The 16248-nt window shown below is 38.6% G+C and overlaps 1 protein-coding gene across 5 annotated transcripts in view; it reads left to right on the top strand.

The window, feature by feature from the left end:
* Window positions 1-16248, top strand: part of PARD3B (par-3 family cell polarity regulator beta) — a 429076-nt gene that overhangs the window by 126111 nt on the left and 286717 nt on the right. For all 5 annotated transcript variants that reach the window (XR_011048762.1, XM_068407693.1, XM_068407691.1 and 2 more), the window contains one exon: window positions 5109-5280. Coding sequence is in view for 4 of the 5 variants with exons in the window: in XM_068407693.1 (XP_068263794.1) it covers window positions 5109-5280 (172 nt within the window). In the remaining variant the exon portion in view is untranslated. The remainder of the gene's footprint in view (window positions 1-5108; window positions 5281-16248) is intronic.

The raw sequence follows: 16248 nt of genomic DNA, 5'->3' as shown, positions 1-16248 counted from the left end.
TGCAGCTTGGGCTGACGGAGTGGAGTGCCACTAGTTTGGGAAGGACTTGAGAGCCCCTGGAAAATGTTACATTTCGCATGGGAACAGGGATATGGGAATGCTGTGTCTCACGGGGATTTTTAAATGCAACGTTGCATCAGTTTTCTGTATCTGAGTGGCCAGTGTAAAACATGCTGCTGCTTTGTACTCAGCCCTTTCGGTCAGTAACATCATTGTCCGCTATTGGTATCTACCCACCTTTTTGTATATGAGGGTTGATCTTAACTGAACGTGGGTGTGTTGCTCTGTGTGTTGGGAATGTAGTCACTTGATTTTTACATAATGTTTTAATTTTCTGCAAGCTTTGCAATTCAATCATCAGTAAAATATTGAAAGTTCTGTACCACAGAACATCATACAGAGTTAAAATTTGCCTGTGTTGCCTTGTAATGAATTTTCCACTTATGAGCAAGAAAAATGCTAATAAAATAGCATTGTTCATTATTGCTGCCTTATGTTGTGACTACATCAATATAAGTAGGGAGGAGTTTAGTAATCAAAAATGACAGATAGGTGCTAGGTTTTGATAATTTATTGATTGTCTAGGTGACTGGTAGGTTGTTATGAGAGATTACAACAGTACTGGGGTTAGAACCATTTCACCTATATAGAAATACATAGGTAACTTTTACAGTAAATATTTATGTTCTTTAAATAATATTTTAAAAAATGGAGATGCTTAAGTACAGCAGGTGTACAAAACAGCAACAGTTTAACTGTTGCATAACTTCTACAGTTTACAAATGTCTACAGTAATATTTTGATGTGTTTAAAAAAAAATCAGCTGACCTGAACTCTCAATATTTATAAATATTGAACTTGCAAAGAAAAAACTAGTGTTGCAAACAATGTTGTTGTTTTCATTATATGTTTGTGGGGGATTTCTTAATGTGTCCTGAAGTTATTTTCCATCAGAAGAGATTTGCAGTCTGTTTCAATTAAAGAATGGAAATGAGAAGTCAATTACTACAATTATTTTTGAATAGTTAATTTACATAACCTTAATTGTATTCATTCCCTTTGAAAGGCTGAAGCTGATATTTATAACGCATTGATTGATTAGCAGTGTATTTATAATGTTAGAATTGCTACCATTAAGATGCTCCTGCAACTGCAGTCCTGAGGAGTTCTCTCCTGAAGAAACATTTTAGAAGACAAATGGCTGGTTTTTTTGTTGGTGAGGAAAGGCATTGCATCTTTGCTACCTCCACATGCAGTGCTGGCAGTATCTCCTTTCCACAGTCTCTAAAAAATGGGAGTTTAACGTTAGATTATGTGACCTAGTTAATGCTGTGTTCCATACTGTAAAGAAATACATTTTCCTCGTTTTTTTGATCTGTCAAAACAATGCCTAGGTGCAGACTAGGGAACTGCGGGCTTTTCACTGAAGTCACTCGAGGAATGACAGCCCTAAGAAACCTCCTCACTTGCAGATGAGTGTGAGGCCTGTGTGGTTTAGCTCTGGGAAGCCTTCTTGCGGCCATTTGCCGGGCTGTGTCGCAGGTGTTCGCTGGCTGTTGGCTTGCAGCTGTGCCCTGCCTGCTCCAGCACGGAGCAGGGAAATGGAGCGCTGGGGGGGATGTGGTGGGAGCTGGGAGGAGGGTGGTGGCAGAGGCATCTTCTTCTGACTCTGCTGCGGGAGCTGGGAGGAGCGGAGCCAATGTGAGCGTCCCCATCTGCTGAACCTTCTTGATCGGTGAATGAAAATGGAATTGATACAATCTGCCAACCTTTTGCAATCCTTCCGTATAATTAAGCAGGTGAAGACCTGGGGGTTTTACCCGCTTTCAGACACTGTGGTTTCTGTGCGTCATTTTGCCTGAACCAAACCCGTTTCTGACCAGCTAGCGAGGCAGCTGTTTGACTGGGAACCTGTTAGCTCCGGGGAAGCGTCGCCTAGCGCCAGGGCAGGTGCTGTGGGGATCCTCGGCGGAGCAGCGGCGTGGCAAAGCTGTTGTTACGATCTGAGCTTTATTTTGCGCTGGACCCTCCGCAGAGCGGGCCGTTTGAACACACCAGCCACGGCTGGAGCTCACGGCACACGTACGGGGCTCCTCAGCCCTCGGACGGGGAGCGGCCCGGCCCGGCCGCGTCCCGCCGGGCCCGCGCGCAGGTGCCCCTCGCTTCCTGATTGGCCCGCAAAGGCGCGGTGGGTACGTTAACCGCCGGCCGCGCGCCAGGGCCGCCGCCTCAGGGGGTGGCGGCCGGGGCGGGAGCCGCGGCCCCAGAAGCCGGTGTGGCCGTGATGCGGTTTGCCTTGGTGGGCAGGCTGGTAGGTAAGGTGCTGTATCTTACGGGCATGGGAAGTCTGCCCCTGACCTTGTTCGTCTGTTACAACAATTTTATATTTATCGTTTCTGGAAAAGTTTCGTTCGAACTTCAGGGAGTGAGGGAAGCGTGTGGCGCTTGGAGGCCTCGGTGTGCGATAATGCCGTGGTGTGCGTGTGCCTGCAGGAGTGGCGGTGCTGGGTCCGGCTGCTGCCCTGGTCTCTGCTGGTGGCCAGTGGAAAATACCTGAGAAAAGCATATAGAAATAGGGTGATTATAATAACATCAACGTTCTCCTGGGTTACCTTTCTGGTTTTTACTACTACATGTTTGAGGGAACTTTTGAGTCTGATGTGTTTCCATTTAACAGTGCTTGCTGGTCTCTTCCATCACTTTGTCTAATTTTTTTGAGCCAATCCCTACTTTTTGCCTCTGCAGCATCCTGGGGCAGTAAGTTTAGAGTATTACAATGTGATATAACATTTAATATGCAGGGGTGTGGAACCATGGGGAAACTCACCTTGGTTCAGCTGAGGAATTCACTTGTTTATTCCCATCAAACCACAGCTGAGCTCCACTTACGCTAGTCTACATTGCAAATGCTCAAGTGAACTTTGTATCCTGCGAAGTATCCTATCCTAATCTTCGTGTCCTATCTAGAGTGCTTTCAGTGCCACAGTCTACACGATCTCAAATTTCCTCTTCATTAGTAACAGTTTCTTTCTTAGAAATTGTGTTTCCACAGCAAAAGTGAGATTGAGAAAGCAAACCTCTTGGTGTGGGCAACAGTTGTGGAACTTCTGGAATCATGATGGGCTTCCATAACAACATGAACATTTGTAGTCATTTTAGAAACAAACAAAAGACACCATAGGTTTCTTTCTTGGTACTGGAGAAAATTGCAGTGGTCTGTTTGTGTCTGGCTCTAAGGCAGCCTTTTTGGCTGTATGTGGTCATGGGGCATAGTGATGGCCTGGTGATGAATGCAGTGTGAACACCTGGGTAGTTTCCCTGCAATGCAGGAATAAGGTACAAAGAGAGATGTCTTTGTTACTGGAATTAATCTTTCCTATAGGCTTTGAACAAATAAAAACCAAATTGTGCGTTGTAAGAGCTGTTTGTGTGGCCATGCACAGGAAACGGGCTTCACGTGGAAAAGGAGAGCAAGATTTCTACCCAATTATTTAAAGGGGTTTTGTGTGTCTCTGCAATATGCGTTGGTAAATATGATATGACACATTTCTAGCAACCAAATTATAAATGAGTGGAAGACCTGAAAATGTCAGTTTCTTCCTTAGAAGCACTTCAGGTTTTTTCTCTTCTTTTCCCTGTTGTACATTCATTTCTTCCCTTAGGCAAATGAGTTGCTTTAAATGTTTGTGTCTTTGTTTCAGTATACTACTTATCATAGGATATAATTTTTGATACATGTCTTGGAAGTGTCAGAGAAGATTTGATGTACTAATATTTCTATATAGAGAGCATGTATGCATACCTTAAAATAACACAGAAAGTAGTAAATCAAGCCTTTAAACTTGTTTCTGTGTGTATCTTGATGTTGCCTAACCAGTTATGTGTGTTGTGGTCTTTTTCGGGATTAGCTAAGAAAAACTTTAGGATAGTCCTAAGGAGTTCAGAAAAAGTGAAACAGATGAACACCTTGAGATTAAGATACCTTGTACAATGCTTATTAGGCAAAGCATTTGTCATCATATGGCACGAGAACTATACCATGTCAGGTAGCAAAGCAGGAAAAGTGCTTGAAACTGCTGCTGTTACCTCCTCTCCTCTTGGAGAGGGCTCTGGGGTGTTAAGTGTTGGTTGAGAACAGCAAGTCTGTTTAGATTCATTGGGAATTAATAATTTTGTTTGTTTATTTTCCCCGAACTGTAACACAGTTAACTGTTTTCCTGCAACAGTAACACAATTTATACCCAACCATGCATATCTGAGTCCCTCGTTGAGGAAGCTGTATAGGCATTATCTGACCACTTTGTGTTGGTAGGGACTAAAAGGAAGATCCTTGTGAAAGGATATTTTTCTGGGTTTTAAAAATTATTTTCATGTCAACATGAATGTGAGTTTGGACAGCAGACTTTGCAGTCTGTCGTTGCTTAATCTTGACCTTCGCCTGAAGCTGTGGAAGAATCGGTAACTGAGGGACAGTTTTCAGAAGCAATGTGTCTGGTATGAGCTTGCGGGAGAGAATGGGAGGAGATGGTAGAGATGTGTGTGTATGTGTACCTAGCTGGACCAAGAGACTTTCATCCTTACAGAGACATAGGTTGGGCAATTAGGGAAACTCCGCACTCTGTCACTGTGCCGGATGCATCTTGTCCTTGGAATGTAATTGTTATGTACTTATAAAACATGTATCTGCTTGCTCAGTACAGCTTCCATGGTTGTCTTACCATTGTGCAGTGTGTCAGTAGCACTAAAATTTTTAAAAATAACAAAACCTCTACCCCCAAGATTTAAATGCTGTTCTGTGTTTTTAAGCACGTTCAGTCCTAAATGTTGCGGAGCAATGTAAAATGCTCAGTAATGGTAGCCCGCTAACTCAGAAAAGCATGTCAGCACAGGGCGGTGATGAAGCATATACTGAAGTCATATTGAAGTCAATGTATTTAAACACAAATATATGTGCTTTCCTGGATCTGTATGTTTACTGTTAGATGTTCTGAAATAAGATTGTTATTTTTGTAGTCCCAATGAAGGAAAAGTTTTGCTTTTTTAAAAAAGAAAAGTGAAGCTTGGGAATACTTTAGCTATACAAACCGTATTATCTTTTGTTTTGATAGCTGATTGCTGTTTACGATGAGCAAGAAACTCACCCTAAGACTGATGGCACCAATGGCAATTTGACAGACAGAAATAGCCCAGACTCTTTTGAGACGGAGGTAGCGGCTCAGCTGGCTGCCTTTCAGCCAATTGGTGGCGAGATTGAAGTGACTCCTTCTGCCCTAAAACTGGGTATGTATGTATTGCATGGTTAATTTTTAATTTTTTGAGCAATATATAGTACTTTCTTATTTATTTTTTCTTTTCTGAGTATGTCTGTAGTCCCATTTTATGTATTTAAAGAATTTTTTAGTACCCCATTGTTTGCCTTGCGATTCAGTGAAGACAATTGTAGAGACATGAGTTGGGCTTTTGAACAATTGATGCTGAAGACTGCAACTGAGCATGGCAAATTTGCACCTGAGCCTTGTACCCTGCTCTATGTTACGCCCATCCATACAGCTGGGGTCTGTCTTTCTCCTTTCTTTGGTCAGGTAGGTTGCTGACAATCCTTCATTGTAATCTTCTGAGAGCAGAAGAGATGAAACTGATGCAAAGTATTTTCAGATAACAAAGTCATTTAAAAAACCCCAGCATTTTTGTGAGGAACCTGAGTGCAACGAGTGTAAAACTGCTGTGTGCAAATACTTTTACTGATTTTCTGAGCTAGTGCCCTGTTTTGGGGGTGGGAGGTAGTAAGACGGAGATGCTGGTTGCAAACAGTTCATCTCTTTGCCTTTGAAGAAGTTGCACAGCAGAGTCTATTTTCCTATCTGACTTTCAGGTGAACAAACTGTGATTAGGAGAGGCTTCTGCTTAATTCCCTCTTATATCAGAGGGTGCTACGTGAAGTGCTGCAACTCTGGTCCCCTGTGTTGTTCCAGTGTGCCCGGAAGGCCAAGAGTTCAAACGCTGGTTTCCAATTATAAAGTGCTAGAGTCTTGTATGTTGAACACAAAGCAGTTTGAAATACTTATTTGGATTGAGAGCAGGCTAAACTGTCACCTAGATACTAGATATAGAAGCTTTCAAAAACAGATTGAAGGCGAATCCTCTTACTATCTGCCTTTAAAGCAGTAGTATGCTGACAGCATTTACCAAATGAATAATGCTCAGGAGAGGCTTCTCTGCATTCCACCAGAGCTCATCATCCCATCCACCCCGTATTCTTGAGTACCGCTGGCAGTCTCCTGATGGTGTGCAAATAAAATTTCTGAGTGTAAGCAGATGGGGTAAGGATGGAAATATTACCTCTAGTTGTGCTACTCTCATAGAGTAGTCTGATTACAACTTTAGAAATTGAATGTTCGCTTGTCTGTTTATTTTAATTGCATTTTTAAAGGAAAGGCTGATTAGCAAAAACAATGAGCTAAGATAAAATTTCTAATAAAGCTCACTGGAGGAGGCTAACTTAACTTCTAACGGAAGTCTGTGCGTGCTTTTTGTGCCTGATGTAGAAAATATCAAAATTCAAGCTGCATGAAAATGTTTAGATTCAAATTTCTGTGTTAATGGATCACTTCTGTTTTTTCTGTATTCTAGAATATAGAAAAATCTCTTTCTATATTCAGTGACACACAGGAATTTGTCATACCTAAAAATCTTGGGGAAAAGAGTTATTCTTGCCATAAGATGTATGTATTTGAGCTGTGTTTTTGTTAAGCATGAGGTATGGAAATGTTTGTGGCTGGAAGTCCAATGGTTGAATGGTTTGCCACTTTATTTATTGCACATGTTTAAATAACACAGTGTAAACACATTTTAGCCTGTTTCAGAAAGTAGAGATTGTTCTCCATATAGTTCTGAGCCATATTTAAAAAAAATAATTGAAAGTGGTTTGTCTAGCATACTGTTGTACATAAACTGAGGGTTGGAGAGAACAGTATTTCAACCTCGCACAGTTTTATATAAAACAGTTAAATGCTAGAGCTCTTGAGCTCACCGGTAAGCTACCAGAGGTAGTTCAGTTTTCATGGCATTTGTGGAATCCTTCTACTGTAGGGTGTAAAGGAGATGAAATATAACATGAGAAGAGCAGCCAGTTAGGGTTCTATTTAGTTTTCAGTGAAATACTAATATGTATTTGAAGTTAAAATGAGTGCTTGCTTCTTAAAATAGAAAACATAAATATAACATGTTTTGTCTCAATGGTTCTCTTTCATTTACCTTGTAAAATAAATCAACATGAAAGATTTTCTACCTGTCAGTCCTATAAACTCAGTCTGCACTATGAAATGTAATTGTTTTCTCTTCTGGATTTTACATGACAGATTACAGTTCTTTAGACTTAATTTTTGCCTTTATCTTTCCTGTACAAGTCCCTGAACCTTAAATTATGTCCCTGTTTCCACTAGAGGCAAATTGAAAAGTAAATGAAGAAATAGAAGGATGATTTGGTTGCATCAATATCATTGATGCATGAACCACAGGATATGGTTATTATTGGCTCCCTGTCTAATTATTGAATTGACTCACACTTCCTGGCAGAAATAAATAATTTTAAAACGGTGTTCTTACTTTGAGAACAAGGATGTGTTTAAATATATATGTAGTGAGGAAGTGTTGCTTTCCATAGTAGAGCTGTGTTTCAAGAACTGTTGTGTGCTTACCTTTTCGAGTATTTTTGCAGAATTCCTTTAGGGGTGAAATGCAGGGAATCCATTGCTATATAAATTGTCAGATTGTGGAACAATTTTGCCTGTTAGTTTCTGTTGGATGTTTGTATTCTGTGAAGCTAGATCCACGGTTTTATGAAGAAACCATGTCCGTTTAGTGATCTGCTCAGAGAATACTTAAAGCTTTTGATGCTTAATGTCACGTGAAATTAAATGCTGTTGTTCTCAAAGATGAGGCAATTGGTGTACTGACTTTAGAAAAGGCACTTGAGATACTGCCTTCAAAGTTTTTTCTTTTTTATAAATTGTGTATTCGATCCAGTTAAGTTAATTGTATGTTATACCTAGTCTTAAAGCCTTTACTGGGTAGATAGAGAATGACGATTATGGGGGAATTTTTTTTTTATTGTATGATTACTTCTTTCAGGTTTTTTTTTGTGGTTGATACTCTTTACAATACTGATCAGCTTGACTCTGTCTGAAGTCCTAGTTTTTCCATTATGTAGTTAGTTACCCTTATTTTGCCCTTTGTCACCTGTGACTTTGAAAGTGAGACAGAATAAAAGCAATCTTGTATTTGGCTTGAAAGCTAAAAGTACCTTATATCTTACATTGCTTCCACATACTGGCAAAATTTTAGGGCAAAAATTAGGTTTGTTATTTTACTTATTATCAAATTACTTTCTTAATACTTGGCACATATCTCCTTAAAACAGCTCAGGAAATTATTCAGCTATTTGTTTTCTTTTCCCTGAAATTGATGCATCTCTTACTTAGTGTTCTCAAACAGGTGAAATTGTGAGCTCTTATGTTTAATTTAAGAAAAATGCAGGAAGGTTTTAACTGTTTATGAACACAGTATCTGCTGTGTCCATAACATAAGGTGAGATGCAAACATACTTGAGCATCTCCTCCCTGCAGAGTTGGATTATCGGGTGTTGTTGCTGACAGTGTCTGATTTTGGACTGCAAAGATAGTTTCTTACACTGAAAAGAAAGCTTTATGGAAGTTTCTGATACTCAGGGCTGAAAATACTGAGGGAAACAGTCATTCACTACTCTTAGGTACTGTAGGTCTCAATTTGGTAGTGGGTTTTGCATCCTGGTGTTTTCCTGTTGAGCATGATTACTGAAATGATGACACAAGGAAGTAGTTGTTTCTCCACAGTTTACTTTTTCTCTATTCAGGAGATGTCATGCTTATCCACTGAAACCAGCCATAATCCATTCAGATGTAGATGAAAACCTAATGATGATGGTGTCACATGTACTTTTGCACACCCAATGACCATAGTTTTTTGATAAGTACCAGTGCTGTCTTCATTCTTGTTTGGATGGGTTGGACAAGTAATGATGCATCTCTGTAGAAACCTGAAGGGAGGGAAGGGGCGTTGCTGATTTTGTTTCCATTCAGTGTAGATCTTCCAAGTATCTTGCCTTTTTTGGTTTAGTGAGCAGAAGGGTACCGAAAGTAGATTCTGCAGAGGGGCCTTGTGTTCAGTTACACCTCCAGTTCCCTTTCTGTTTTTCATCCATAATTCAAATATAGTGGAAAAGAATATCAAGGCTGGCAGGGATTTGTTAATTGTACTCAGTTTCTCCGATCAAAATCAAAAAAAACTTTTTCTTTTAATACTGAAAATCTTGGTGTACATGTTTCAGTCAACAATGAAATAAATATAGATCTGTTGTTAAAAAAATAATCCCCATTTGACAAAAAATATGGTTGGGTAAAGAATACTTTTCATGCTACAATACAAACAGTAATAAAGCAGCTGTTAATATATATTACAAAATTTAGAGAAGCAGACATCCATTTAATATGTTCAGTCAGCTCTCTGAAACAGTGAAGAAACGATCTGCTGATTTTGATATTTCTGTGGATAAGCAGAGAACACTGAGACACTGTTGCTGAACTCTGTAGAGTGGTAAGATCTTTAGAGAGCCCGTGATGGATAGGGTTATGTATATTAGGGATACTAACAGTATGTGCAAATAATCCTGTCTGGGGTTCTCTAGCTAATAGTTTGAGGGTTTTTATTACATACGCATTTACTGTTAGAATTATTAGGAGTGAGCTAGCAATGTAGAGTGGTAAAACACAACTTTATGGTAGCAACTAATGGGCTATGTGTAAATTGATGTGATCATCCTAAAATATTTTCAAAATGTTTCCTTTTAGATGTTTACCAACTTCAGACTAGAGGTTTTTAATAAGTCTTTTCTAAATAAATGGTTACCCACCACCAGTAATCTCCTGCTCATGAAACTGGTGCATCCATGTTATTTTAAGCAGTGGCCTGCAGGCTAGTGTCAGTGAAAGAGTGCTACTTCATAGACCACTAGTCTATAAGGAATGCTTTGTGTGATCATTAGCTTCAACTGCAAGCTAGCTATTCCTGCAGAGTATGAGGCATAGTCACTTCAGAAATGGTCTCTTTTTTTTTTTTTTTTTTTAAAAAAAAAAAAAAAGCACTAGTGTGTCATTATAACTTTTCAAATATGTAACATGCCAGTACAGGTGCTTTGTTTTTAGTAAGAGTTTCTTCAATTTCTTATAAGGCTTTTCAATTAAACTAGCTGAACTGTCTGAGTTTTTAATGTTTGTAGTTCTGTTGACCCTCATATCTCATCTGGTAATTTTCTGTGCACCCATAAGTGTGCTGCTGGTGCTCTGGGTTCCTTTTGCACCTGATAGTTTAGTGGTTTTTTTCTAGTGTTTTTCATGCATGTTAGGTAGTGGAACAGGGAAGGGGGAGTAAGAGGTTTAGCTTTTTGTGTTTTTTTCATTATGCCAGTTTGTTTTGTACTTTTCAGTCAATATGGGCAGGAAGGAGAGCACCGATTTATTTATCGGGGATCCATTTTATGGACATGTCACTTGAGCTGGAAATGCCTTCGTGACTGGCTCAGTGTTTCATTTGCTTTATTTGATAGATGATGGTCGAGTGCACACAAACTTAGTTGTTGCTTTTCCCTTGTTCCTCCCCTTGGTGTTAAGTAGTCATGATTTTATCTGGAGGAAAACAGTGTTCAGTGATACTTGTCACTTCTGAATACTAAGGGAGGAAAAAAGTGAGGTATGTGTAGGTATCTCCATGATGGTTTTTTGTTGTTGTTTTAATTATTCTTTCCTCTTTCTCCCTTTCTTTGGGAATTGAGTTGAAGATTCCTGAAGCTGTTTTCTGAGTACAAGCATTATGAGAAGCAGATACAATTAGGTTACTTTGATTGATGGCTATTACAGTAAAATTTAGCTTCTTAATGAATTTATACCTTTATTAGTGTTTAGTTAAAATGGAGGTTAGATAAAGAAATAATTGCTTATAACAGTTATTGATAGCAGGTTATAAAATTCTCTTGTAAACTACGGAAGTTTAACTCCTCCCTTTGGAAGCTTTCACTGCTAAGTACGCCAAGTGTCTTGCTTTTCTCACTGGAAGGTGTTGCTTTGGTATTTCAAAATTTGCATGCCTTTGCTTTCTAGCAAATCTGAGAGCAAGATTTTCTTCTTTTATATATACTTATACACCCATATCCCCCATCTGATCAATGTTCTAGGCAAGTGGAAGACTTGGGTACAAATGATGATTGGAATGGCTGATTACAGTCTCTCTCCTAAAATAAGCTTATGAATGGAAACGATAGTTGAAGTTCAAGCTATATTGAGGCGCTTATGCTTTTGAACAGTCAGTTCTGGACATTTTATGTAGTGTCTTCTCAGTGGACATTTGTTTCCTGAAAACGGAGATTGCTACCTGGGAATGCTCCAACCCTCTGTAAGTCTAGTACAGGATAATAACACTAACAAGCCTAGAAAGTTTTAATGCAGTCATCGGTGTGTCTTTTTAACATTTGGGAAGGATTACTTGCACTCATGGAATTCCCTTGAAGGTGTTTCAGGGGTTTTAGATAGAGAATATACTTTATCAGCTTAATATATTCCTGTGTTTTTGGGCATTCTCTAACTTAAATCGTGCTTCATGTGGTTGTTCAAAATGCTCATTTAGTTGGAATGGCCCTATGTGTTTGCATTGCTAAGTCAGCAGAGATGCTTGCTTCGGCAGTGTCGTAGTTTGAAGTCTAAGGGAATTAAAGGCAAGGTTTCTTCCAGGAGTTTTTGGAAGTTTCTCCCTTGATAGGCCTGATGGGGCCTGAATTGTTACCTCCAGGGAATGGATGTTGAACATTCCTGTGCAACTTTGGAGCTCGGAAAGAATCCCTTCTCTTTGTCGTCTGCTTGGAAGTGGAAGTATTGTAAGTAGGCTTGGGGGCATTTTAAACAGCATATATTTGTTTAGTCCTCTTTCAAGTTGGTGTGGAGATACTATGGACATACAGATGTATTTTTAAATACAGAGGAAACAACATGATTATGTTTTTTTAGAAGTTATGAAAGCAGATATGAACTGAAGCAATTCATTTGATAAACAAAATGTTGCTAATGCTTGTATACAGCGTACCTGCTCTGTCAGAGTAAGTAAGAAAGACACTTTTTCTTACATAAAAGCTATCCTGTTCATCTTAATCTTGCAATGTCAGTTTATTGGCTGAGCGTTCCGATGTTTGTCAGTACATGGAGTGTATTACGTGCATGTAACAATTCTCTCCTTTATGACTGAGGGAAAATTAACATTTTGAAATTGGTTAAGTTTCAAAAGAAACGTGTTATAGAAGCACATGCTGCTTTCTGTGGTTTGAGGCAATACCACTTATTTCCTTAAGCAAATATGACTTTATTCTTTCTCTGCACCAGAAGGCTGCTCTCGTAGCAGTGATATCAAACGTTGTTCTGTGCTGTTTGTCATAGGTGTTGTGAGGATGACACTGTACTTGATTCATTTTTCTCCTCTGCAGCATTCAGTTTAATCTGATTTTAAAGAATTGTGATGATCAATTAATGTCTACTTGTATTCCTAAAACAAATGGTTTCTGTTCTCAGGCAAGCTAAAGGTTTGAAGATAACTTTTCATTTCAGTCAGAGTGCAGGCTTGGTATATTTTGACCTCATGACTTAAGCTTGGTATTACTTAGTTGTCCTTGATCCATGGAAATGAGCTTTGCACCAGCATAGCTAAAGTTTATCTTTGTATTGCAGAAAAAGAATACAGTAATGCTTTCTGTAAAGACAGATGTATAAAATTTCCATGTGTTTCTCTGTCTTTGGGTTGCCTGTTTAGAAAACAAGCCAGTCTTTCCTTCCTTTCCCCGTACCCAAGTATTTAGTAGTACTGTAGGTAATTTATGTGCATAGTTGGTTACCAGAGCACCCCTTTTCTTTTTAATAGCCCCTCTGTCTCCAATTTCCCCAAAGATTGTTTCTCATAAATTATTCCCCTTGTCTCTAGTCCCTTTGCACTTGGTTTAATATGCCTTACTTTGGGGCAAGGGGTTATCCCCATGAAAATATGTTAAGTAGGGAGAAAAATATTTTTTCATCACAAGTTACACATTTTCCTTAAGTAGCTTTCTAGCTGAGATGTTCACTTCCAGCCTTTCGTTGCCTCAGGGAAGGTGATGAATGGGACTTAGAATGATGGAATAAGTTCTGTTACAAAACTCTACACTGCTTTTTGACACACTTTATTTGATGTCAGTGTTTTCTTAAGATTTTTGTCTGTTTTACTAATTTTGTGATGTTGCTGGTTTTGTGAGTATTTGTATATTGTTATGATGCATAGCTAGTTTCAAGGTAATACCTCTTAAAAAGAAACAGACCAATCCACTTAGTAAGCTAAATATTTGCAGCTGAAGGCTTTGGAAAGCTATAGTGTAATATCACACTGGAAGGCTATAGTGCAATCTCTGTCAGTACACTCTAGTGCTAGGTAAGACAAAGGAGTGTATATGTGTGTTTATAAATCTCTACAGTACTATTGTGCTGTATTAGCTCTGAGGCAATATGGCAAAATGTGTATTTCAGGTTGAAAAAGAGCCTGCTAAGCTTGGCTGATTGATAGTTTGAAATTGTTCAAGTTAAAAAAAGACTTCAACTAAAGGTCTTGAGGTAGTAGATCACCCTTTTTTTCTTAAGAAGCCAAACTACTATAGTTTTACACCTTTTTTTGCAATGTTTGTTCGCTAATGATTGTTTGCTGCAATATGAACATGTTCCAGTATACAGATGAACCCATCGTTATGAAAGTCATCGTTAGAGAAGTTACAAATAACAGTTAAATGATTCAGTCAATTTGCCCATTGCCATGTCATTCTTTCTCATTGCTTTCTATTTAATTTACCCTTTCAAGAGCCTTAGTTGATAGGGTTTTTTTCCTCTTTACTTTGAAGTGCCACTTCAGATTTTGATTGTTTCTCACAACAGATATGTAGAATCTCAGCCAAGTAAAATGTAATTGTGTATTTACTACCCCTGAACATAGTTGGCAAAAGATGCACCTCCTTCTCAATATGTTGCATAACTTTCCCATAGACACACTGGCTGTTGATTTATGTTTGCTTTCTTTGTAACTCATTACTTCATTAGAGGGAAATCTGTTTATTGTAGACATTAAGTAAAGGAGTGATGTGTATTCATTAACTAGAAGGATGGATCCTGCAGAGTATTTTGGTCATCTCTTCTTAACCCTCCGACAAAAATGGACAAATGACCCTCTGGGACTGAGTCCTTTATTAACTTTCCTACAGCAATGGTCATCTTACCATTTTAAATATTAAGACACATCATTAGGGAATGATTATTCACTTTCTTCATCATGTAAAAACTAGGAATACCGAACAAAACTATCGTTTAACAGATTACAAAGCAAAACAACCCTGAACTAACCTTTTCATGAAGTGTTCAACTAAATTGTGTAATTTGGTGTTACAGGTCAAAAAAAATCAGTGAGTTAGGATTAGACAAATTCACAGGAGGTGGCTCATCAGTGACTGTTAAAATATGGTGGTCAGATGCCACTCTGATTTGGAAATCTTTCAAATATTATTTTTTGCAAGCTGGTAGGATACAATACTTTGTTATGCCCTCTCCCTGAGTATTTGCTACCACTGTTAGATGCGGGATAATGGGTGAGGTGGACTTAAGATAGCTGCTCTTACTTTCTTATTGTTTCTTGAAACCTACCGGAAAGTTTCAAGTTCAGGAGGTTTCACTATTTTATCTTAATGTCTTTTAAAATTGGCAGAAAGAAGTTTGAAATTTGAGACTAAAACTAGTTTACCATGACCAGAATAGAAAATTATCATAATGGGACTTCTTTTTTAAGGAAAAGTCAAAACAGAAAAGGTTGTTAATTAAGATCAGATATATAAAACAGAGGTCATTACAAAAACCTATATGCTAATGCTGTAATTTGTGATACTCCTTTAAAATACCATTGAAATATTCAAAAAATGTGTTTTACTATTCTGCTTCTAGTAATAAAATGCTACCAAAGTGATATTCAAGCTGTACGGTTTAGCTGCCAAAGTTTTAAAGAAAATTAAACCGTTTACTGTGGAAAAGTGACTGTGTAAGCACCTGTAACTGATGTTAGCTGAAGTGCTAAACCAGCTTTTGGCAGCATGGCCTCTTTTGCAGGTGCACAGAATATTTTCTTTGTGTCAGTTTATTCAGCTAGTACAGTTCATTAAGTATTTCATTTGAAGTTGAGAAAAGGGCTGGGAATTGAAATAGAATAAATGCTTATTTTCACCTTTCAATCTGAATAAAAATGAGGTGCGAGAGTCTGAGATCTATTAGTTTTAAAATCTTATAGGATATATTAGCTTAAAATGATTGATTTAAATTCAGTAACTACAGATAATATGCTGCTTAAAAAACCAGTCTGTTTAATAAGATGAATGCTTTTTGCTGTGTCCAGCAAGTTGGATGACTAAGATGACTGATATTTTTAAGTATATCTAAAGTTTATTTTCCATTGACATCTGAATGCCATTTGAAAGAGATTACATTTAAAAAACAAAACAAAAACCCAAGCCCCCCAAACAAAAAAAACTTCGCATGTGTGTAGGGAAATTCTAATATAACACAAATTATTTTTTCTTTTCCAAATGGTACTTGAAAAACATAAAATGTTTGAAGCTGCTTTAATTTTTAATCCTGTGTCTGAAGCTGGAAGTTGGAGGCTGTGCATCAATCAGTGGGTGCACAACGATGGTGTGATTCACAAAGGTGTTCAAAGGTGTCTCACCTGGACAAGAACAGGAGAAAGCCTGGCCTGGAGTGGAAAGTGCTGATTCTTGTTGGTAATAGTCAGTTTGTTCTCACAAAGCTCCTAATCAGCCTGCCCAGCAAGGGTAAGAGTTGCACATTTTGCTAGAGCTTGGGTTGGGGGGGAAAAAAAAAAAATCACAACACCCTGTTGTGAGTGAGGTGATTAATCCTTGTGCCAGGAGGACTGTACTGCAGCTCCTTCCCTTCTGCCCAGTCTCTTCCATGTGGTACCTGCAGCCAAGACCCTTTGGAGTGGAGTTATAGTGCTCCTAGCACTCCAGTAACTCTGCATGCTCCCTGTCTGTCTCATGAGGAGCTGAAAATAGAAGCACTGTGTTGACAGAGGTGAGAAGATCCTGAAATTACTCTAGAT

The sequence above is a fragment of the Nyctibius grandis genome, chromosome 9 (assembly GCF_013368605.1).
Source record: "Nyctibius grandis isolate bNycGra1 chromosome 9, bNycGra1.pri, whole genome shotgun sequence".
NCBI classification, from domain to species: domain Eukaryota; kingdom Metazoa; phylum Chordata; class Aves; order Nyctibiiformes; family Nyctibiidae; genus Nyctibius; species Nyctibius grandis.
Note: the sequence above shows the minus strand (reverse complement) of the source record. Positions and strands in the feature narration are given on the sequence as shown.